At 38.5% G+C, this 26,742-nt stretch overlaps 1 protein-coding gene across 1 annotated transcript; it reads right to left on the bottom strand.

Moving 5' to 3' along the window:
* Positions 1-600: 600 nt before the first annotated feature.
* LOC125869646 (uncharacterized) lies at positions 601-23,097 on the bottom strand. The gene is made up of 5 exons (XM_049550104.1): positions 23,029-23,097; positions 17,173-17,394; positions 16,970-17,034; positions 16,497-16,861; positions 601-659 (listed from the first exon to the last, which is right to left on the bottom strand). The coding sequence occupies exons 1-5, from the start codon at positions 23,095-23,097 to the stop codon at positions 601-603; spliced, it is 780 nt and encodes a 259-aa protein (XP_049406061.1).
* Between the last annotated feature and the right edge of the window lie 3,645 nt (positions 23,098-26,742).

The following is a 26,742-nucleotide window of genomic DNA, read 5'->3' as shown; positions in this document are numbered from 1 at the left end:
TTATCTAGTATAAAACCTAACAAAGAGTTTGGGTGGAACCCACAAGGAGTGGTACAAGTTCAAATTCAGGTACGACGCTATAAATGCATTCTAATTGGTCGTAGTTATAGAAATTATCGAAAACATTGACTTAAACTAAAATGGGGTGACAACAAATGTTAGATGGGGGGATTTGTTTGTCAATTAACAACTGAAACAAATACGAAAATGAGGGTTTCAATAAGAGAAAACTCTAGCTTTCAAACTTGGCGATTAGAGCTCCCAGTCTCTGCCTTTAAAATTTCAATTTATAGTTGTCCAATTTTTGTCCTGAAAGGCCATTGTGCTAAATAAGCCATGCCTCACCGAACAGTCGGTAATCCGCCCTTTGCTCCTTTCCATCGCCAATTTGCATTGGTCATCGATCGTCGAGGTCCTGTAACATTGGGCGATCAATATTGCCATCCCGAAGTCATTCAGAGATTCACTGTCTGTCCATTCATGTCACCAATTTTGGTTTTCCCCAAAGATGGTACCCTGGAACTTTGGGTGAGCTAAATAACCACTCGGCGGTTTGCCGATTTGTCTTGGCGATCACTAAGATCAGTTTTCTTCAGTTCTTCAGCTTGTTAGGTCCTTTTTGCCAGTAGTTGGCTTCCCTTGCTCTTTAGCCTTCATAACTGCAAATGCACACTTTAACATCAATTCAGAGCATAAAATAGGCATTTGAGGACACTTATACTATAAAAAAAGCCTTTAAATAAGTTTAAATCTTGAACTCATCAATCGGATAATGAAATTGTCTCATTTTATTCCCCTAAATGTTTTTTATTAGGTGGAAGATTATGCTAAATTGTATTTGAGATAGATGGTAAGGTTGCATGAAGTGCCCTTGTCCATAATTTTCTATCGAGGTACCCAATTCACTTCTCAGTTTTGGAAGTCATTCCAAAAGGTTCTTAGTACGAAAGTTAATATCAACACAACTTTTCATCCCTAAATCAATGGGTAAGCGGAACGAACTATCCAAACTTTGGAAGACATCTTGAGAACTTGTGTGATTTATTTTAAGGGTAATTGGGATGACCATTTACCATTGATTGAGCTTTCCTATAATAATAGCTATCACACTAGTATTGATATGGCTCCATTTGAGGCACTATATGGTAGGAGGTGTAGATATCCTATAGGATGGTTTGAGGTGGGTGAATGCTCTAATAGGTCGCAAATTTGTACATGAGCCATAGAGAAGATTCAGCTTATTAGAGAGAGGTTGAGAATGTCTCACAGTAGGAAAAAGTCTTTTGTCGATATTAGAAAAAGGGATCTTGAGTTTTAGGATCACAATTGGGTTTAATTGAAAATCTCACCAATGAAGGGTGTAATGAGGTTTGGTAATAGAGGGAAGTTTAGTCCCCATTTTGTAGGCCCATACAAAATTTTGAGACGTGTTAGTTTGCATCGGTGCATCCGGTTTTGCATGTCTCTATGTTGAAGAAATGTGTTGGTGATCCATCATCTATAGTTTCTCTAGAGGGTTTGGACGTTAAAGAGAATCTTTCTAATGAGGAGGTTCGGTTGAGATTTTAGACCGGCAAATCAAGATGTTGAGAAAAAAGGAAGTTGCTTCCGTGAAGGTGTTATGGAGGAATCATTTAGTTGAGGGTGCTACTTTGGAGGCCGAGGACGATATGATGTCCCGATATCCTCATCTATTTCCTTCTACTCCAACTCTAGCTTGAGGTAATGAGTTCCTCATGGTTTATTCTTGTTTTGGAAGTCATGTGTGTTTAATGTGTTTCCATAATTTTCTTATGTTATGCATGTTAATGAAAAGTTATATTTTGAGAAAATGAGTAAATTTGTTGATTTTCTTGATGTTGTTGTGCATTAAGTATGAATTTCCTATAGACTTAATGAGATAGATTGATAAGCATAATTTAGTAATGCATTTTGAGAATGAATTGCATATTATCTCCATGAGATTGTGTTGAGCATGCTTTTAGCTTGGAGAAGGTAGTTCCTCCTTCAACATGAGAAATATTGAAACTTCACACATATTGGGTAGCTAAATGTAGTTCCTACTTCCTTAGAATGTATTGAGTACGCTTAGCTTGGAGTTTATGTTTCCTCCTTAGTTATGTGCATTTTGATGACTTACAGGCATGATTGGTTACTAGTCTTGAGCCTTTTCATTTAAAGATATGCCTAGAAATACATTGGAGGAGGAATGATCCCAAGGGTGAGATATTGTAACACCCCGTATTCGAAAAAAGGAAAAAAACAGATTTTGGGAAATTGCAGGTGCCAGCCACGGTGTCCAACCGCGGTCCATGTGGTGGACCACAGACCGTAGGTAGGGTCCGTGGACTGGGGCACCCAAAATTTCCCAAGGTCTAGGGACCATGCCTGACCAATGGATTGTCAGACAGACCACGGTACATGGTTCAAGGCCCTAAGTTAGTCTCTGACAACGAACAATAGTCATGCAGGACGGCTCATCATCCTGACCACGGTGCGTCGTTAGTGTTCCGTAGGTCAAGGCTCCCATTTCCATCAAATCTCTAAATTTATTTACGGTTGCACAGGACGGACTGTAGGTTAGTCCACAGTCCGTCGTTTGTGGTCCTTGGGTAAACAACTGGCAGTTATTTTAGGGGCAGTTGGGTTTTTTACTAATTAATTAATTCCTATACCATGTTGTTATTCCTATAGTTAGGATCCTTATATAAGTCCTTTTACCCTCAAATTCACCCCCATTCACTTCATTCTTTCAATATCAAAAAAATAGAACTCTCCAAAATATTTTCTCTATAGAACATAAAGAAGAAAAGAGATTCATCTAGGGTTTCAAGTCAACTCTCAATTTCTCCATTGAAGTCTAGAATTTGGACTTGAGGTATGGTAGTTTTAATCCATATATTCCTTCCATCCTTGGAGTTCCCAAATTCCTCTATGTCAAAAGGTAGAATTCCCCAATTAAGTTAGGGGTTTCTTCAATTATCATAGGTTCTCTTCATTATTCATTTGAATTATTGGATTATGGTCTTTTATGCATGTGTTGATGAAATAATGTGGTTTTATGATGTTTTCCCTTATGAACCCATGTAATCGCTATGTTTTTAAGTTATGAATCGTATGAGATGTGGGATTGTGATCTTCAACGAAGAGTTTGATGAAATTAATTATGTATTGCAATCTTTACATGAAATTATGATGAAATCTATATCTAACCTATGTTTTCTATGTAAGGATGACTGAAAGTAAGTTTTCAATCACAAAAGGTAAATTATGGACTTGTGCATTTTCCTATGAAATCTATGCAATTCTTTTAAGGATGCTTTGAGAGTAAAGTATCAATGATGATGTAGTTGTTGTGTTGTTGAAAGGAAATTATCATAAACACATACAACCATGATGTGAAAGGTTTTCTCACATAGAAAGGATTCTTAGGTTGAAAGGCTTTCTTACCTAATTCAATCAAGAGTAAGAGCTACCCTAATGAATCTAGCTTGGATTAGTTATCCCAGGATACCTTTCCATAAATGATAGGAATAAGTAAGTAATGACTATTCCGTGGGAATTATTCTTAGCACCGAGTCGATATTGATATGAGATGGAAGCTCCCCCTTAGTAGAGGACGAAGTTTATTGTTTAATTTCCTTTTCTTGTATTTACTTCTTTGGACATGATGTATGGGCTAGGCCAAATTTCATTCTATTGTACTAGATGGTTATAATGAGACAAAGTGTCTAGACTTCTGCTTTCTTTCATAAAATGTTTTGGACTTGAAATGTTGCTTTACTTCCATTGCTCTATTTCTTATGTAATGAGAGCTAAGTGGCTTGTATGGAGTCCTTCGGAATTCTATACGTCATGTTACATCTAGGGTGTACCCCTGTGTCGTTACAAAATATAAGTTTATGCCTAATGAAATATGCTATAGTGGGTTTCACACTACTATAGGTGGGAAATGAATTCCTTTTAAAGGGGGTGACTCAACAATGACAGATCTGCTATATCGGGTTGAGCCACAATATCGAGTTAGGCTGTTATGGTAGGATGGGGAACTATAGCAGGACGATCACAAATTAATACAGGAAAAGTACAAAACCCTCTAAAATATTCTGTAACTTCATTTTTGGGAAAAGAAAAGGCTATTTAAAGTAATTTTCCTCCATTTTCCACCAATTACTTCAGTAAAGGTAAGTTATTTACTCCCCTAGTTTGTGTTTTAATTTTTAATGGTCACGAACTATGCCTATGATTATGATAAAGTAATAATTTGTTTTAATTAGGCAACTGTTCATTGATTGTTTTACTTAGTTACTATTTTAGACAAGAACATATCAACGCATGAGAAAAAGGGAAAGCTCAAGTTCTTTAGACTATTCATTCTTGTTTTGAAGTAGGTGATGGTCGTTTGTTTTTTCTTTATGTTCTATGTGTTTTTTTAGCTACTTTGCTAGTATTGTGAGCATGATATATGATTAGTGAAAGAGGAAAATGCATGATTTGAAATGTTGAAAGTTGTTCATCGTATGCATGTAATGTGCTTACATGGTTTACAAATGTGATTCTATTTATTGTGATTGTGAAGTTTCTTTGATGAGTAGATCGGGTACCACGCGGGAACATATTTCTGAGAGTATCAAATACCACACTAGCACATATTTCTAGTGGATTGGGTACCATTTTTTACATAATAACTAGTGGATCGGGTACCACATCGGTACATATTAACTAGTGAATCGGGCAGCTTACCATTACACTTACTGTTTGTGTGTCTGGTTGAAAACACTCACACTACTCTACAAAATCAATTAAAAGAGTAAGCGGTCATCGTCAATAAAAATACCCAACTGATAACTCTCAACTACACTTCATCCGATTCTAAGTTTAGGCAGCCGTTAACAAGTATAAACCCAACTAAGAGTTGAGGTCGATCCCACATGGAGTGATACGATAAAGAATGCAATTAAGAAGTAAAATGGTGGTGTAATAATTTGTAGATGTAGACATTTTCAAACAATAAAATAAATGGCAAGGGGTTGATAATTAATGTCAAATGGGGGGATTAGAAAGAACAGTAAACCACTACGAATAACTGGATTAAATAAGTAGAGGGGATATCTTGGGAGTGTGATCAATTGAAAGACAATTTCGCAAAATGATGACTATTATTTACTAGAAGTCATTGAATCTTAGTGAGTAGGCTAGGCTTTTGATGCAATAGTCATTTCTCAATCAGCTATCGCAAATCAAACAAGTTCTCTCGAACCTCAACAAGAACAATAATTATGAATAGCCCAATACCTCAATTAATCTACTTTTTCTAGCTAGATTAGTAGGATTAAATTTAGACCCACTTTCTCAAGTTTAGTCTACAATAACCCAATCACTACAATCATCAACTAATACTTTTAACTCTAATACTTCTTTCTCAAGCAAGTTTAGAATGTTGAACTAGAATTGCATTTGCAACTACAATTAATCAATTAAAACTCAACTATTAATTGAACCCACTTCAAATCAATAGTAAAATCAGTAACTAGTAAAACCAATAAGCTAATTGAAACATTCAATTATATAATCACACCCCAAGAATGAGGTTTTAGCCAAACATCGTAAAGAGCAAGAAATTATTACCAACTATGTTCTCCATTTAATTAAACACAAATCTACGAGTCTTCAAATGTTCCAATTAAAGCTCAAAATCAAAACCAACCCTAAATCTAATTTCAAAAAGTGTAAAAACAATGTTTAGAATGTTGAGAATGAAAAACCCAAAACTGGACAACATGGGAAATCTCAAGAAAACTTGGAACTCCTTTTCTCCCATTAAATGTAGTATTAATACGTTCCCCGAATTTCAGCTTCAGAGTCACTCGAAGAAGTAAGTCGGGCTTCGTCGACCTGGTCGGCACTATGCCTAGTGCTCTTTTCTATCGCCTTCTTGGCTTGGATTTTCAGCACCTTGCTTCTATAACATTAGCCAATTAATGTCGACATCGTCGGTCCATTCGGCCTGTTGCCAAACCATTGGCTTACTCGCCGAGTTGGTCTTGTCCATGAGCTAGCATGCTGGAACTTTTCACGAGCTGAAGGTCCACTCGGTGACTCGCCGAGTAGCTATCATGACCCAGGGGTACCCCTTAGATGTAACAAGGCATATAGAACCCCGAAGAACTCCATACAAGCAACTTAGCTTTCCTAATATAAGAAATATAATAATAAGAGTAAACCATATTTCAAAGTCCTAAAAGTTTTTCATAAAAGAAAGTAGAAGTCTAGACACTTTGTCTCATCATAGCCATCTATTACAATAGTTGATGAAATTTGGCCTAGCCCATACATCATGTCATAAAAGGAACTACATGAAAAAGAAACTACATAAGGAAAAGTTTGTCCTCGAATTATGAGGACACAGTAAGCTCGGAAAGAAATCAAAGTCCAAGCTCTAGCCACTAGAATGATCACCTCGAGTGTCGGACACTACACTTGGGAAAAATGTAGGCAAAAGTAGGTGTTAGTACAAAAATGCACTAAATATGATAGCCATCCATAAAAATCCTTGAAACATGCAAAAAGGAACATTTCATTTCAAAGCATGCAATTTGCCAAGTTTAAACATCATATAAGATATTTAGAAGTTATAAGTTTTAATCACAGACAACATCAGTCAGCATCATCTTTCTAAACCTTTGCACTCATAAACAAAGCTTCTTGAGTAACCACAGTTCATTACTCATATTGTTATTGTGAGAAGTAGCCTTAGCCGACATGAGACCACGTGAGCTATAATATGATCACCTAGTGTTACCCACACCAAAAAGGGTTGTCCTACTTGCCTAAGGTAGAACCATGAACATCTTAGATTAGGCGTATCTAGTAGCTAAATAACCCATGGGGGCACATATTTATGGGATACGAAGATTGCTACTATAAACTCGGACTTAACTAACATAAAAGGTTTCCATCTCATGAGACATACATGGGAAGCTCGGACACAACTAGCGTAAAGGCTTCCATGTCATTTCAATATCCACTAGGTGCTAACCATAAATCCCACAGAGTACTTACTAAGTCTTACATAACTCATGTCTCATGGAAGGATGTCCTTGACAACCAATCCAAGTTAGTTCATTAGGATAGATCATTAGATCATGTGTGAGAAAACCTTTCACCCTCCATGTCGACATGTAAAACTTAGATTCCATTAGGTGAGAAAGCCTTTCATTCTTAGAATCATCATTATGTGAGAAAACCTTTCACATAATGTTCATTATGTGATCAGGAGAATGTTTTTTCAATTATCACAACAAAATTAGCATAATCATTGACACTTTACTCCTAATTGTTCTTAAAGCATATATATAGACTTCATGAAAACATGCATAATCTCATATAAATTACCCTTCCAAGGTTCATAACTTGCTTTCCAGCATCACATCTAGAATTCAATCATTAGACATGGATTTCATTATATTTCACGTTCTTCTATCACTTCATGCATCAATTCATAAAATTAATCATTCATCAACAAAGGCCCACATTATAACATAACAATTGAGAAATATGGGAATTTCATGGGTTCTTGGGGATACATCATAAAAACCATAGGAAATCATCAATTCATGCTTATAATAACATAATTCAACCATTAGAATCAAGTTTGCTAGGAACCCATTACTATGGAATCAAACCCAAACAAAGGGGTATTTCTATCATTTGAAATTTGAGATTTTGAGAGGACTCCATGGATGAAAACTACCATACATTAACTCCAATTACTAGTCGTCAATGGAGAATTTGGATCCCTAGCTTCAAATCCTAGCTGAATCTCCTTCTTCTTCTTCAAGTTCTAGAGAGAGAATATTTGAGAGGAGGTTTTATATTTCTTTTGGGATTTAGGAAAAATGAATTAAATGGGGTGAATTTTGGTTAAAAGGGCTTAAATAGGAGTTCAAAATATATTTAAAATGACATAGTGTAAGAACTAATTAATTAGGAAAAGACTCAATTATGGTCTGTCTAGGTGAGCTGTGGTTGGTGGTCAGAGAATTTGGCCTTGACCTACGTCCACTAGACCACGGGGCGTGGACCGACTTACGGTCCGTAGGTCCCTTCCGTGATCCATGCTTGGACCATTTCTAAGTGCCCAACGACGAACCCAATTGATGGGTAGTGGTATGACCCACGGACCATCCTGGTGGACTGTCGATCAGATTTAGAAAGTTAAATTTTTGGGGCTCTAACCACGGACCACACCTATGGTCCGTGGTCCACTACACGGGCCGTGGGTGGCCGGCGTGATTGGGTGCAATAACATTTAGAAAATTGCTAAATGCCTCTTTTTGGATACGAGGCGTTACAATATCTCCCCCTTGGGGACCACTCGTCCTCGAATAAGATTTAAACCGGTTCTAAAAGAGTAGGAGAGAAACTAACAACCCAACCTAATCAATGCAATGCACATAAATAAGGAGGAAACATCAGCTCCAACCCAACATACTCAAATGCAACACAAGGAAGTATGAACGACATCCAATAACCTATCATGCATGAATTTCAACATTTCTCATGTTTTAGGAAGAACTACCTACTCCAAGATTTAAAGCCTACTCAACAAAATCTCATGGACCCTATATAAAATTTACTCTCAAAAAGCATATCAAAAGCATGTCCATCAATTCATCTCATGAAGTTGAATAGGAAAAATATACTCAATGCATAACAATATAAGGAACATCAATAATAAGAACTCATTTTGTTTCTAAATATAAGGTTTCATAAACATGCATAGCATAAGAGAAATCATGGAAAGCACAGATTACACACATGACTCCCAAAACAAGAAACTCAAGAGGAACTCATTACCTCATGCTGGAATAGGAGTAGAAGGAAAAAGATGATAATATCGGGACTTCATATCCGCCTCGGCCTCCCAAGTAGCTACCTCAACTAAGTGATTCCTCCACAACACCTTCACGGAGGCAACTTCCATGTTTCTTAACCTTTTGACTTGGCGGTCTAAGATCTCAACAGGTACCTCTTCATACGGAACTACGAATGTTGGATCCCCAACACATTTCTTTAAAATTGAGACATGGAACACCGGATGCACCATAGCTAATTCTTTTGGCAAATCTAACTTATATGCAACCTTGCCGACACGCCTCAAAATCTTAAATGGGCCTACAAAATGGGGACTAAGTTTCCCCTTCTTCTCAAACCTCATAACACCCTTCATCGGTGAGATCTTCAAATAAACCCAATCATGAACCTCAAATTCAAGATCTCTCCTTCTAACATCGGCGTAGGACTTTTGCCTACTTTTGGTTGTTCTCAACCCCTCTCTAATAATCTGAATCTTCTCGATGGCCTCATGCACCAACTCCAAACCTAGGGGGACCAACTCCCACCTCAAACCATCATATAGGAGACCTACACCTCCTACCATAGAGAGCCTCAAAGGGAGCCATGTTGATACTCGAGCGATAATTGCTATTATAAGAAAACTCAATTAACGGCAAATGGTCATCCCAATTGCCCTTAAAATCTATCACACATTGCCTCAACATGTCTTCCAAATTTTGAATGGTGCGCTCTGCCTGCCCATCTGTTTGCGGTGAAAATTTTTGCTAAGCTTCACCTTTGTACGAAGCCCCTTTTGGAATGACTTCCAAAACTTTAAAGCAAATTGGGTACCTGGATGAGAAATTATAGACAAGGGTACTCCATGTAACCTCACTATCTCTCTCTAATACAACTTAGCATACTCTTCCACCGAGTAGGACACCTTGACGGGAATGACATTGGCGGACTGATCATTCGATCCACTATTACCCATATCGAGTCATTTTGTCGCCAAGTACGTGGAAAACCTACAATAAAGTCCATGTTCATATCTTCCCACTTCCAAGTAGGAATAGAAATGTCTTGGGACAAACCTCCCGACCTTTGGTGCTCAATTTGCACTTGTTGACAATTAGGACACTTGGCCACAAATTCCACAATATCTTTCTTCATCACATTCCACCAATAGACTTCCCGTAGATCACGGTACATCTTGGTGACTCCCGGGTGAATAGAATACCTAGAACTATAGGCTTCCTCTAGGATTCGTTCCCTCAAGTCATTGATATTCAGAACACATAAACGGCCTTGATACCTAAGCACCCCATCTCCCCCTTAAGAGAAAGCCCCGATGGATTTATTAAGTAAAGCGTCTTTCAACTCAACTAAAATGGGATCATGACCTTGTTTAGACTTCACATCCATTACAAAGGACGATTCGGAACCATTATGGAACATGACACTACCCTTGGTGGAATACACTAGTTGAACACCTAGTTGGGCCAACCTATGAACATCACGAACCAACCTTTTCTTTTCTTCATCAATATGAGCAACACTACCCATTGAAATCCACTAAGACCATCCGCTACCACATTACATTTTTCGGGGTGATACAGGACACTCATGTCATAATCCTACAAGAGTTCTAGCCACCTTCTTTGGTGAAGATTCAAGTCCTTTTGACTAAACATGTCACGCCCGAACTACCCCCGAGATGCGGACACGGGACCTAGGACCACAAGTGATCCCAAGCTAACCCTGTTGGCATGATCACGAGCATACTAAAGGTAATAAACTGATGCGGAAGCTAAATCTTAAGTAAAATGAAAAGATGGGGAATACCCATATACTGTAACTAAGATAAGTGAAAATTGATGATTTTAATACAAAGAAGATATTAACTCAATACTAAGTTGAATGTAACTATGTCTGAAAATAGCCTCTAACTGATTAGAAATATTGGGACAGGCCCCAACTAAGTCTAGCAAAACTGAAACTAAAGTACTAAAAATACTAAAATGAAATTCATGAATATTGTCCTCGGAGAATAAGGACTCACCACTGATTCTATTGAATAAGAGATCGAGAACCGATCTAAGCGTGATTTGGATGCTGAGAACCTGAACCTACATCACGAGAAGATGTAGCACATAGTATGCGTCAGTAGTTGAAAGGTACTGAGCATGCATGATACAATAAAGCTGAAATAACATATAACTGAACAAAGCAAACAAGCAATGATATAATCTGAACATGATATATATACTGAATACTGAGCTAATTGAATAAAATGACCAATTTATAACATACTGAGACTAAATACTGAATATATTGATACATGGCCAATGCAATAGAATCTGACTACACTGTGTGAGCTACTAATAATCGATAATAAAACAACATGAGCTAAATCTAGAGTATGATGTATACGCCCCATCGAGAGGACCCAATATACCCTGCCAGAGGTATTGGCATGCTGGCGTGATCACTGAAATGATGCCCATAGAGGGGACTTACAAGCTACGTGGCTAGTAGTTCTGGGACTATTTTGGTACGCTGAACTCTAGTCCAACTCGGTATTATGTTACTCCTAATGGATTAATTGATTAACACATTATGATTGAATTTCTATAAGTTACTTGATAGCTTAAACTGCCCATGCTAACTAAGTATGCAACAATTAACTGATATTGATGCATTAATAACTGAGGCATTTATAACTAAATATCTGACCTGTCACGTGTAATTCAAAAACTAAAGAAATACATAGCAAGGGTTCTGGAATTCATGCAATAAACTGAATATTAACATACTAATCTGAGTTAGATCATTCTAACAGCTAAGAACCCAATAATTCTAACATTCAAGAAACCCTAGTCTAGTCATAATAAGGGAATTAAGAAACTGACTGAAAACTAGGGACTTAATGGGTGAAAGGAACCCACTAGTGAAATCCCACATACCTGGTGACGAATTCCACCAAGAAATCATTCGATTTTGGGGCTGGAACTACTGTAACTTTGTTGCGTTCTTGAACTAGGGTTCTTGACTTCTCTTCTCCTCTTACGCTCTAACTTTTCTATGTTTTGATTAATGATTTTACTTAGGTAAGTTCTAGTTATGTTTCTACGCTTAACATGACAAAAACCTCATAATTTAGGGTCTAAGCGACGTAGCTTAGGGGTCCAACAAAATAGGAAAAGACCAAAAGACCCCTGAGTTAACTATTGTCGGAGTGACTGACAGACGGGACCAATGGGCCGTAGATTGGGGTCGTAGGTCAAGTCTGCCCGACAGGGCTTCCCTAAAACGACCATAACATTTTACTCAGAGGTTAAATTTTAGCAAACTCAATGGCGTTGGGAAGAGGATTCAATTATTTATCATAGCATAGGTCATAGGACACATAATTCTTTTTGTGGTGGGAGTGATGACCATTTGAAGTTGACCCAATTAGTAATTTCCCCCTAACTGGCTGCTGACCATCACCAACGATTAGACCTATGGACCGTGGATCGAATTAAGCTCAGTGTTGGTCGGCCGTAGTTCGCATCAGAAGCTGGGTAAAGGGGGCCTCGATCCACGGACACAGATCACAGACCGTGGTATGGCCTACGGACCGTAGGTCTATTCGTGGGTCGAGACTTAACTGATTTTCTTAGCTGGGTTTGGGGATGGGTTGCAGTGGCAAACGACGGACCACCAGCATGCGACGTGGTCTGACCTACGGTACGTGGGTGGCAACCATGGGTTGCGCCTTCAACTTCTCAAAATCTAATTTTTTGGTCTGTTTCTGATACAGGGTGTTACATTATCTCCCCCTTGGAACCATTCGTCGTCGAATGAAGACTAAACTAGTTGAGTATGGAGGGAAGAAATTGCAATCCCTACCACTAAGTACTAGAAACTGATTTCTGACTGAACTGAGTTCCAAGAATATGCAAATACGCTAAAAATGCAAGGCAGACTGAAGGAACAAAATACTAAGACTGAATTAGAGCATCAATGTCTAAAAAACTAAAGAGGAACTATTACCTCAAGCTGGAATAGAATCGGAAGGAAAGAGGCGAAGAAACTTGGACTTCATGGCTGCCTCTGTTTCCCAAGTAGCTCCATTTACAGACTGACTGCTCTAAAAAACCTTGACTGAAGTGACTTCTTTATTTCTCAACCTTCTAACCTGACGATCGAGAACCTCAACTGGTACATCCTCAAATGAGAGACTATCTTTCACAGCCACACTCTCTAATGACACTACGAATGCTGGATCACCCACAAACTTCTTCAATAGTGAAATGTGGAAGACCGAATGCACTGCTGCCAAATCTACTAGCAACTCTAACTCATAAGACTGAGCTTCCCTTTCTTGTTAAACCTCATCACCCCTTTCATAGGTGACACCTTCAGGAAAATCCAATCATCAACTTGGAACTCTTGTTCACTTCTCCTTACATCTGCATAAGACTTCTGGCGACTATGGACTGTCTTAAGTATATCTCTGATGAGTTGCACTATCTCCATAGCATAATGGACTGAATCTGACCCTCTCAAGGCTGCTTCACCTACTTCAAACTAGACCACAGGATATCTACATCTACACCCATACAATCCCTCATAAGGGGCCATCTGAATGATGGAATGGTAACTATTGTTGTAGGCAAATTCAATATGAGGAGGTGCTCATCCTAACTATCGTTGAATTCGGTCACACAAGCTCTCAACATGTCCTCTAAGGTCTGAATGGTACGCTCTGTCTGACCATCCGTCTACGGATGAAATGCGGTGCTAAGATTAACCTGAATACCAAGACCTTTCTTAAATGACTTCCAGAAATAAGAGGTAAACTGAGGACCTCTATCTGAGATGATAGACAAAGGAACCATGCAACCTCATAATCTCATTAATGTAAATCTTGGTGTAATCCTTTGCTGAATTTGTAGTTTTGAGCGCCAAAAAGCGAGAAGACTTAGTAATCCTATCAACAATCACCCAAATGGAGTCATGTTGTCTGCGAGTACGAGGTAAACCTGTGATGAAGTTCATGTTGATCACTTACCACTTCCAAGTAGGAATGTCAATCTCCTGAGTCATAACTTCTGGTTTCTGATGTTCTACCTTGACTTTCTGGCAATTGGGGCACTTAGCCACAAAATCTGCTATATCTCTGTTCATTTCATTCCACCAATACTCTTACCATAGATCGCGGTACATCTTAGTGGCACCTGGATGAATAGAATATCTAGAGTTATGGGCCTCTGCAAGAATATACTGTATCAACTAACCCACATTAGGAACACATAATCGACCATGGTAGTAAAGCACACCATATCCCCCTTGGGAGAAAGCCTCAACTCTCTGTTGGTGGACTGCACCCTTGAGTTCAAGTAATATCGGATCGCTGTCTTGTTTTTCCTTAACTTCCACTACCAAAGAAGATTCTTCCCCATTCTGAACCAATACACCACCATTTGATATGCTCATAAGACAAACTCCTAGGCGAGCAAGTATATGAAAATCCCTCGATAGCTCCTTTCTTTTTTCCTCAATATGTGCTACATTACCCATGGATAATCTGCTACTACATTCGCTTTACCGGGATGGTAATGCACACTCATATAATAATCTTTGAGGAACTCAAGCCACCTTCTCTGGCGAAAATTCAACTCTTTCTGGGTGAATACATACTAGAGGCTCTTATGGTCTGTGAACACATTTACATGAACACCATACAAGTAGTGTCTCCAAATCTTGAGTGCAAACACCACTGCTGCAAGCTCGAGGTCATGAGTCATATAATCCTTCTAATGTACCTTAAGTTGTCTGGAAGCATAAGTTATAACCTTACCTCACGGTATCAACATCCAACCTACTGACCCTGGATGCATCACAATAGATCACATAACCATCTGAACCCTCTGGTAGAGTTAAGACAGGAGTTGTAGTCAACCTAGTTTTCAATTATGCGAAGTTTTTCTCACAATCATTTGACCATCAAAACTTGACCATCTTTTGAGTCAACCTAGTCAATGGTGAGGCTATGGATGAAAATCCTTCCACGAACCGTCTGTAATAGCCCGCTAGACCCAAGAAACTTCTGATATTTGTAGCAGAGGTAGGCCTGGGCCATTGTTTCACTGCTTCTATAATTTGGGAATCTACTCGAAATCCTTCACTAGACAAAATATGCCTAAGGAAGGCAACTGATTGTAACCAAAACTCACACTTGTTAAATTTTGCAATTAACTGGCGATCTTTGAGAGTTTGCAAAACAACTCTCAAATGACTCGCATGTTCTTCCTCATTCATAGAGTAAATGAGGATATCATCAATTAAGACGATAATCAATAAGTCTAAGTATTACTTGGACACTCTGTTCATCGAATCCATGAAAGCTGCAGGAGCATTGGTTAGTCCAAATAACATGACTACAAATTCATAATCATACCGAGTTCTGAAGGTTATCTTCAGAATGTCAGTATCTCTGACTTTAAACTAATGATAACCCGATCTGAGGTCTATTTTTGAGAAATGACTAGCACCCTGAAGTTGGCCAAACAAGTCATCAATCCTGGGGATGGGATACTTATTCTTTATTGTGACCTTGTTCAAATGCCGATAGTCAATGCACATTCTGAGAGAACCATCTTTCTTCTTCACAAACAGCACTGGTGCACCCCATGGCGAAATACTAGTTCTGATGAAACCCTTATCTAGAAGGTCTTTCAACTTCTATTTCAATTCCTTAAGCTCAGTTTGAGCCATTCTGTAAGGAAGAATAGAGATATGTTGGGTATTTGGAAGGAGATCAATTCCAAAGACAATTTCCCTATCGGGAGGAACTTCGGGAAGATCTTCTGGAAACTCATTAACCACAGGAACTGACTCAAGAGTTGGGGTTTTGGAGCATGAATCCTCAACCCGAACTAGATGATAAAGATAACCCTTAGAGATCATCTTTCTGGACTTAAGGTATGAAATGAATCAACCCATAGGCGCTAAGCTACTACCCTTCCATTCTAAGTTTGGTTCCTCTAGAAACTGAAAACGAACAACCCTAGTTCTACAATCGATTAAGGCATAACAGGAATGTAACCAATCCATGTCTAGAATGACATCGAAGTCTACCATTTCTAACTCTACAGGATCTGCTGAGGTGAATTTCTGAGAGACTGTGACAGGGCAATTTATGTATACCCGTCTAGATATAACTGGGTCACCAACTAGAGTAGAGACTAAGAAAGGTTCTGGGAGAGTTTCTAGACTAACATTGAATTGGACTGCTATTAAGGAGTTACAAAAGAAAGAGTAGACCTTGTATCTAATAAAGCATAAACATCAAGATCAAAGACTCGTAACGTACCAGTGACTACATGAGGAGAATCTTCCTGATCCTGGAGAGCCTGAAGAGCACAGAGCCTATTTTGGCGTTGTCCGCCACTATACCAGAAGAGTTACCCTGCTTAGTTGGGCGACCTGTTGGTGCTGTTGAAGTTGTAGACTGGGCTCGATTAGCATTGCCTCCTAGACCTTGTTTAGAAGGACAATCCCTCAACCTGTGACCAAACTAACCACACCAAATCATCCTTCTTTTCTTGAAAGACACTCGCCCGGATAGTTCTTACTACACTTAGGGTAAGTTGGGTAAGTTTTGGTACCTATAACACTCCCTTGATACTTAGAGTCTGATGCTCCACCTTTTTTATTATTCCAGAACTTCGAGGATGGAACACTAGATGATGAAGGAGCTAGAGTTGAAAATTTTTGCTGACTCTGCAAGTGATTTCCACCACTCGATTTCTGTGGAGAATAGTCATAGTTGCCTGTTCTCACTTTCTTACTCTCCTTAGCATGTTCCCTAAGATTTTCACCCTCCACCTGCTGAGCATGACTCATGAGTCTAGAGATGTTCATGTCTCCCAATAAAATAGCATTCCTGCATTCTCTCTTCACTAAGTCTGACACTCCATACATAAACTTATTCACCTGAGCCCTGGAATCAGCAACCCTGTAAGTAGCATACCTGGAGAGTTGGTTAAACTTAATCCCATACTCTTGGATCTTCATGTTACCCTGCCTTAAGTTCATCAATTCTTGGGCCCTTACTTCTCTCAATTATCTGGGGAAAAACCTATCCAGAAGGGTTTCACTGAAACAATCCCAAGTAATAGGAGCTGCATCTTTACCCCTATTCTCCTACAACTGAGTATACCAGATATGAGCTATATATTTCAAATGACACTATGCCAACTCAACTCGATCAGTCCCAGTGACCTGCATCACCTCAAAGATCTTCTTGATCTCATCCAAGAAATTCTGGGGATCTTCTCCAACCTGCGATCCTAAGAACTCTGGCGGATTCATCTTAACAAAGTCTCGCACTCTGGCTGCAGCTAACCCTACATTAGTGTTTGCCTGAGCTAGAGCCAGCTGATTGTTTTGGTTGGCCACACTCTGAGCCAACATCTGAATGGCATTCCTAAATTCTACATTAGAAACCTCCTTATCTGGGACGGGAGGAGCTGTGTTTGCATTCTTGGTATTCGCATTCCTAGCCTAACTCTACGGAGAGGCATGATCACTGAAACGTAAAACGTCGAGTTAGAATAGAATTAGATCATACCCTACGCACGATAATAGTAACAAGAAAATGAAGATTCTTCATAAAACACCTTGCAGCCTCATTTTCATTGGATGTGGTGCACTTCACACTCATGAAAAGGACTATACTTAATGTGGGTTTTCAAAAATCCTAGGAATTCTAAACCTAATGCTCTAATACTAAGTTTTTCACGCCCCGAACTACCCTCGAGACACGGACACGGGACCTAGGACCACAAGTGATCCCAAGCTAACTCTGATGGCATGTTCACGAGCATACTAAAGATAATAAACTGATGCGGAAGATAAATCATAAATAAAATGAAACGATGGGGAATACCTATATACTATAACTGAGAAAAATGAAAACTGATGAGTTTAATACAAAGAAGATATTAACTCAATACTAAGTTGAATCTAACTATATCTGAAAATAGCATCTAACTAACTAGAAATGATGGGATAGGCCCAAGCTAAGTCTAGGAAAACTGAAACTAAAGGTCTAAAAATACATAAAAGAAACTCATGACTATTATCCTTAGAGAATGAGGACTCACACTGATTCTATTGAACTGGAGATCGGGAACCGATCGAAGTGTGATTTGGATGCTGAGAATCTAAACCTACATCACGAGAAGATGTGGCGCAAAGTATGCATCTGTACTTGAAAGGTACTGAGCATGTAGGATAGAATAAAACTGAAATAACATATAACTAAACATAGCAAATGAGTATTGATATAATCTGAACATGATATAGATACTGAATATTGAGATAACTGAATGCAATGACTAATTTATAGCATGCTGAGACTGAATACTGAATATACTGATACATGGTCAATGCAATAGAATCTGACTAAACTGTAGGAGATACTAATAACGGATAATAAAATCACATGAGATAAATGTGGAGTCCGTTGTATACGCCCCATCGAGAGGACCCAGTATACCCTGCCAGAGGTAGATATAGGCATGCTGGTGTGATCACTGAAATGATGCCCACAAATAGGACTTACAACCTACGTGGCTTGTAGTTCTGGGACTATTTTGGTACGTTGAACCCTAGTCCAACTCGGTATTATTCTACTCCAAATGGATTAAGTGATTAACACATTATGAGTAAATTTCTGTAAGTTACTGGATAGCTCAAACTGGACATGCAAACTGAGTATGCAATAATTAACTGATATTGATGCATTAATAATTGAGGCATGTATAACTGAATAATAGAAATATCTAACCTAGCATGTGTAATTCAAGAACTAAAGAAATACACAGCTAGGGTTCTGAAATTCAGGCAATAAACTAAATATTAACTTACTAATCTGATTTGGATCATTCTAATAGCTAAGAACATAATAGTTCTAACATTCAAGAAACCCTAGGTCTAATCATAATAAGGGAATCAAGAAACTAACCGAAAACTAGGGACTTAATGGGTGAAAGGAACCCACTAGTTAAATCCCACATCCCTGATGACGAATTCCACGAAAAAATTCTTTCGATTTCGGGGCTGGATCTAATGAAACTTTGTTGCATTCTTGAACTAGCGTCTTGACTTCTCTTCTTCTCTTACGCTCTAATTTTTCTAAGTTTTGATTACTGATTTTACTTAGGTAAGTTCTAGTTATATTTCTAGGCTTAAACTAACTAAAACCTCATAATTTAGAGTCTAAACGATGTAGCTTAGGGGTCCAACAAAATAGGAAAAGACCAAAAGACCCGTGACTTAACTACCGTCGGACTGACCGATAGACGGGACCTACAGTCCATAGATTGGGGTCGCAGGTCAAGACTACCCGACATGGTTTCACTAAAACGAACATAACTTTTTACTCAGAGGTAAGATTTTAGCAAACTCAGTGGCATTGGAAAGAGGATTTAATTATCTATCATATCATACGTCATGGGATACATAATTTATTTTGTGCTGGGAGTGATGACCATTTGAAGTTTATCCAATCAACAATTTCCCCCTAATTGGCGCTAACCTTCACCAACGATCGGACCTATGCACCGTGGATCGAACGACCCTCCGTGCTGATCAGCCGTCGTTCGCGTCAGAGGCTGGGTGAAGAGGGGCTCGATCCAAGGACACAGACCACGGACCGTGGTTTGGCCTACCGACCGTGGCTCTGTTCGTGGGTCGAGACTTAGCCAATTTTCTGATCTAGGTTTGGGGAGGGGCTGTAGTTGTGAACAACGGACCACCAGCATGGGCCGTGGTCTGACCTACGGTCCGTGGGTAACACCTACAACTTCTCAAAATCTGCATTTTTGGTCTTTTCCGGATACATGGTGTTACAAAACACATATTGTAGACTCTTGTGATCGGTGAAAACATCACCATGGACCCCATACAAATAATTCCTCCATATTTTTAAGGCAAAAACAACCACCGCTAACTCAAGATCACATGTACGATAATTCTTCTCATGGACTTTAAGTTTCCTTGAAGCATAGGCAATAACCTTATTGTTTTGCATAAGCACACATCCCAATCCAACTCTAGAAGCATTACAATACACCACAAAACAATTTGTACCTTCCAATAAGGTCAATACCAGAGCAGAAGTAAGTCTATCTTTGAACTCTTGGAAACTTTTCTCAAAATCTTCCGACCATACAAATTTAGCTTTTTCTTTTGAGTCTATGCCATCAAAGGAGACGCAATGGAAGAGAATCCCTCAACAAACCTTCTATATTAACCGGCCAGACCAAAAAATCTTCTAATGTCGGAAGGAGATAGAGGTCTAGGCCAACCCTTGACCGCATCCATCTTATTAGGATCTGCCTCAATACCCTTTCTTGACACAATATGACCAAGGAAATCTACGGACCTTACCAAAAATTTACAATTGCTAAACTTTGCAAAGAGTACTTGTTGGTCCTGATGAAGTTGTAACACAATTCTCAAATGGTCAACATGCTCATTCTCACTCCTTGAATAGATCAAAATATCATCAATAAACACAATTACGAACATATCAAGGTATTTTATAAACACCCTATTCATCCAATCCATAAATGCCGCCAGAGCATTAGTCAACCTAAACGACATTACCACGAACACATAATGACCATATTGCGTTCTAAAAGTCGTATTTGGAATATCATCCCCTCTCACCATCAATTGGTGATAACCCGAACAAAGATCAATCTTAGGGAAGTAACTCGCTCCTTGAAGTTGGTCAAACAAATCATCTTTCATTGGAAGAGGATACTTATTTTTAATGGTCACTTTATTCAATTGGCGATAATGAATCCACATATGAAGATACCCATCTTTCTTTCTAACAAACAACATGGGAGCACCCCATGGAGAGATACTCGGTCGGATGAAACCCTTATCCAACAAATCCTTTAGTTGCTCTTTCAACTCCGCCGAAGCCATTTTATAAAAAGGGATAAAGATAGGTTGCGTATCTGGGAGGAGGTCAATACCAAAATATATTTCCCGCTCTTCGGGAATACTCGACAAATCATCAGGGAAAACCTCCACGAATTCATTAACCACGGGAACCAACTTGAAGGGATTTCAGAATCTACATCCCTCACCCTAAAAATGTAGTAAAAGCAACCTTTCGAGATCATGTTTCTAGCTTTAAGGTAAGACACAAATTGACCTCAAGGCATAGAATTTCTGCCCTTCCACTCGAGGATAGGTTCATTAGGGAATTGAATCTAACCACTCCAGTCCTACAATCAATGGAGGCATAACATGCATGCAATCAATCCATAGCAACAATCACATCAAAGTCTAACATGTCTAGCTCTACCAAGTTAACCAAAATCATTCTATGGGATAAGGAAATGGGACATCTACTATAGTCCTTCTTGGCCACCACCAAATCACCAACAGGGGTAGAGACAGAAAAAGATTGTAATGGCACTTCCGGGGGAACATCAAATCTCATCACCACATATGTCGTAACAAATGATAAAGTAGCACTAGGATCTAACAAAGCATTGACATCATGAAGAAAAACTTTAAGCATACCATTGACTACATCTGGAGAGCTCTCTTGGTATAACCGGTTGGTTAGCTTAGTTGGATCCACTAGTTAACTTTCCTACGGGGAAAGTAGTTTTGGGATACAGAGATTGGTACTAGAAACCCAAAATCCACTAGGTGAAAGCTTCCATCTAATGAGGCATACTTTGGGAAATCCGAACTCTACTAGGTGAGATTTCCCATTTTGGAAGCTCCAACTCAACTAGGTGGGAACCTCCATCTCATTTCAATATCCACTAGGTGCTAGGCCTAAATCCCACAAGATAATTATTAAGTAAATACTTCGACTCAAGTTTCATGAAAAGATATCCTTGAAAATATCTCCAAGTTAATTCACTAAATAAATATATAAACCATGTGTGAGCAACTATCACCATCCATGTTCTAATTATAAAGGCTATTTAGCATTTGATTCAATTAGGTGAGAAAATCCTTTCAACCGTAGAACCATTACCATGTGAGAACACCTTTCGTATTAATTTCATTATGAGCTCATGAGAATAACCTTTCAATCAACCCACAATAACAACCTAATGATTAACACTTCACTCTCAAAGTGTACTCATAGCCTTTACATAGATTCTATAAGAACATGCATACATTCATAATATAGATCATGTGGGTAAACCTTCCACCATATTACTATATACAATTCAACATACAACTTAGCTCCACTCTCAAGGCCTTACCATTCTTGCCATTTACATATATTTCATAATCATGTAAATTCTCATACTTTGTCATTCTAGGATCAAAAGAACATATGCAATCAACACATCTAGAATTCACTACTTTAGACATGGATAATAACTCAAAATTCAAGTGTTTCAATTACTACATGCACAATTCTATAGCATTCTCCTTATATCAATCAATACCCACACTTTGAGATCCAAATTGGAAAAATAGGGGGAATTCATGGATTCTTGGGGAATTCAACATAAAACCATATAAAATCATCAAGTTATCCATAATAAAACAAATTTCAATCATTCAAAACAAATTTGAAAAGAATCCATGAGATTGAATTCTAACCCTAACTTTTAGGATTTCTAGCTTTGCATTTGGGGGTTTTGAAGGGGCTCCATGGCTGAAGAGCTACCATACCTTGGTGATGAATCCACAAGAAATTGAGAATAAAATCCTTTCTCTAATCCTATGCCCCAACTTCCTTCTTCTTCTTCCTTGGGTTCTAGTGAGAGAATTTTTGGAGAGGATGAACTTTTGGGAATTGATTCGGGTGTTGGGAATTAAATGAATTGAATGGGTTGGTTTTTGACTTAAAAGAGATTATATAGGTGTATTAAAACTATACAAAACCAGCCCATTTAATACTAACTTAAAAAGGAATTACCTAAAATAACCTCCACTTTAAAGTGGGGTCCCCAGGGACCACGCCCGTGTTCACAAGCCGTCAAGGGTACCACCGCCCTTGAAGGTGCCCATTGTCCCTTGACCAGTATCTAGGCTACCTCTACAAAACCTCCATACAGTGAAGGCAACCCCATGAGCCTTCACATGAGTCGTGGTATTCATCACTAGCCGTGAAGTGGCTCATGAAGGTGAGCCAACCTTGGGGCAGCCTTGGTGAGCTACTGCCTCCCTACCATGGATGGCACCACGAGCCGTGACAGCTCTCATGGTCTAGGGCAGTGCCTTGCCAGCTTGGGATTTAATAAAATATTTACATCTATATGGAAACTATCGACATACCAATGTCTTCATCCAGAGAGCTTTCCTGGTACTTTCTAGACCGGAGTGCATAGAAATGGTTTTTCTTTTAAGCATTTGGATCCGGACCACTAAGAGAAGCTTGCTTTGCCTCTCTCCATTTAGCCCTAAGTATTGGTAAATCCCTCATCTTGTTGCAATCATTACCACAACCATAGAAACCATCCTTGTCGGCTAGGCACCTATCATAATGCTTCCTTCCACATATAGTGCAAGTAGTCTTAAGTAACACAAATTCACTATTACTCCCTCTTTGAGGCTTAGGGTTAGACACCCTCTCTTGATTGTACCCATGAGTATTGGGGGAAACTTGATTAGAAAGCCTCTGTTGGGTCCTAGGTTGACCATATCCATCTGATCTAGCATTGGAGAAATTCCCAACACTGATTCTAGCTCGTTTCACCACCCTATTCTTGTCATGGAGTTTCTCATCCTCCATTTGTTTGGGCTGCACCATAAGATGTGAGATATCCATATTATCATGGAGCATTGCCAAATGACATTCTTTTCTTACCAACTGGAAACACCCATCAAAAACCTACTCATCTCATTCCTCAAATCTGTCACTAAAGATGGAGCATACTTGGATAGTTGGGTAAATTTCCAGGCATATTCCATAACACTCATGCTACCCTGCCTAACGTTAATGAATTCTCCCACCTTAGCTTTACTCAACTCTCAGAAAGAACCTATCAAGGAACACTGATTTTAACACTTCCCACTCTATTGGACCCACTCCTACCGACCTATTGTTCTTCCATTAAGTATACCATACTTGAGCCACACTCCTCAATTGGTAAGCGGCTAACTCCACTTTCTGTACCAAAGTCACCCCCACGGCATCAAGTATTTTATAAACCTCTTCCACAAATTCTATAGGATCCTCTCCCACTTTGGAACCAAGAAACTCGGGAGGATTCATTCCTGAAAAATCCATCAATCTAGAAGCCGCGGAATTCATATTAGGGTTCACCGGAGCTACAACCTCTCTATTGGCTTTGGCTGTCACGACTTGAGCCTACATTTGGAAATCTGATCTAAACTTCGCATGGGTCACATTCTCAACCATGGGATCAACCGGAGTTTGGTTAATTTAAGGAGCTTGATTACCTTGAAGAGCTTTCTCAGTCACATTGCCACCCTCAATTCTTCTAGTGTTAGCCCTTCATGTATTCATATCTTGAAGACACAAGAGAAGGATTAGGAGAGGGACATTATAGAGCTAAACTCTATGGCACGACTTAAGAGTAAAGAAAAAACATTCATACATGTGGAATACTTCACACTAAGAAAAAGACTCTACTAGACGTGGCTTATGAGACATTATCCTAGAATCATTATAAACCTTGTGCTCTGATTACAAAGTTTGTCACGACCCAGGGTACACCCTAGACATAACATGGCGTACTAGACCCCGAAAGGCCTAACACAAGACAATTAGCATATCATAACATAAAGTAAATAAAAATGATGCAAAAATTTTAAAACTTTTCTTTACGATCGAAGTCTTTTATAAAAGCAAACGGAAGACTAGACTTGTCTCAATATAGCCATCTATTACAATAATTCAATGAAAAGGGACACATTTCATACAAACATAGTCCAAAAATGAAATACTAGAAATGAAACTCAAAGTGATACGTTCGTCTTTGAATCATGAGGACACACCACAAGTTAGGAGAATAGTCGAATCCAAGCTTGAACCCAAATGATGACTGCCTTAAGAACTGGACCCTACACTTGGGAAAAGTATAGGAAAATGTGTGTTAGTATAGAAATGCACGAAGTATGATAGTGATGCATAAAAACCTTGAAAACATGCTAAAAGGGACATTTCCTTATAAATCGTGCAATATGCCAGGTTTGAACATCATTATAGAGATAGTTGGAAAAAACAACTCATAAACATAAGCCATATATATATATATATATATATATATATATATCATAGCATAAAAGAACCACTTCATATACACCCTCAAAGTTTACTTGTGCAATTCATGAATAAGATTTTATAATCTCATCCATACTAAGTAAACATCTTAGGCAATCATAATCATACTGACCATCTTTAAACCTCATCCTTAGATTAATTCTCATAGACAAGGGAACCTTCGCCTTTAGTCAAACATATCACGGAAGGAAAATGTTGCAACAATCCAATCTAAACATACATTATATAAGAGAAACACTTCATAAGTAACCTCAAGTCACACTTGTGCAATGCATGGATAAGACCCCATAATCCCACCCATGCTAAGTACCACTCTTGTTCACCACTCATATTTGTCATCTCTTAAAACTCTTGAACATTATGAAGTACTACCTTAAGCATATTCTTAGTTCATTAATTGTGTTGGACTCTAGGAGATGCTTCTTCAAGCAAAATCTTAGTCCATTAGGTTTGAACTCTAAGAGATGCTTCATCAAACATAATCTTAGTTCATTACTAATCTTGTTGTAGTTGGGATATGCCTTAACCGACATGAGACCATATGAGCTATCACATGATCCCTTCCGATGTTACCCACACCGTCAAGGGTTGGTTTACTTACCTAAGGTAAAACCGATTGGTTAGCTTAGTTGGATCCACTACTTAACCTTCCTACGGGGCATGTAGTTATGGGATACTAAGATTGCTACTAGAAATCCAAACTCCACTAGGTGAAGGCATCTATATCATGAGACATACTCTAGGAATTTCGGACTCTACTAGGTGAGAGTTCCCATTTTGAAAGCCCGAACTCAACTAAGTGGGAATCTCCATCTCATTTCAATATCCACTCGGTGCTAGGACTAAATCCCATAAGATAGTTATTAAGTCTCTACTTCTACTCAAGTTTCATGAAAAGATGTCCTTGACAATCTATCCAAGTTAATTCACTAAATAACTATATAGACCATGCATGAGCAACTATCACCATCCATGTTCTAATTATAAAGGCTATTTAGACTTCGGTTCAATTAGGTCAGAAAAGCCTTTCAACCCTAGAACCATTACTAAGTGAGAACACCTTACATATTAAATTTATTATGAGTTTATGAGAATAACATTTCAATCAACCATGAATAACAACATAATCATTAGCACTTCACTCTTAAAGTGTACTCAAAGTATTTACATACATTCTATAAGAACATCCATACATTCATAATATAGATCATGTGGGTAAACCTTCCACCATATTACTCTATACAATTCAACATACAACTTAGCTCCACTCTCAAGGCCCCACCATTCTTACCATTTACATATCTTTCATAATCATGTATTATTCTCATTCTTTGTCCTTCTAGGAACAAAAGATCACATTCAATCAACACATCTAGAATTCACTAATTTGGATATGAATAATAACTCATAATTCAAGTAATTCAATTAGTACATGCACAATTCTATAACATTGTCCTTACATCAATCAATACCCACACTTTGAGATCAAAATGGGAAAAATTGGGGAATTCATGGATTCTTGGGTAATTCAACATAAAACCATAAAAAATCATCAATTTATCCATAATGAAACAAAGTTCAATCATTCAAAACAAATTTGA

Source organism: Solanum stenotomum, chromosome 7, assembly GCF_019186545.1.
Source record: "Solanum stenotomum isolate F172 chromosome 7, ASM1918654v1, whole genome shotgun sequence".
Lineage (NCBI taxonomy): Eukaryota > Viridiplantae > Streptophyta > Magnoliopsida > Solanales > Solanaceae > Solanum > Solanum stenotomum.
This window is presented reverse-complemented; position numbering and strand designations above follow the sequence as displayed.

Coding starts and splice junctions, on each gene's coding strand:
- LOC125869646 (XM_049550104.1), bottom strand. CDS start 23,097: ATGAGAGCTGTCACGGCTCGTGGTGCCATCCATGGTAGGGAGGCAGTA. Junction 16,862..16,969: donor AGTGAAACCCTTCTGGATAG/GTTTTTCCCCAG, acceptor CCAACTCTCCAG/GTATGCTACTTACAGGGTTG. Junction 660..16,496: donor GTATCAAGGGAGTGTTATAG/GTACCAAAACTT, acceptor GTGCATTTGCAG/TTATGAAGGCTAAAGAGCAA.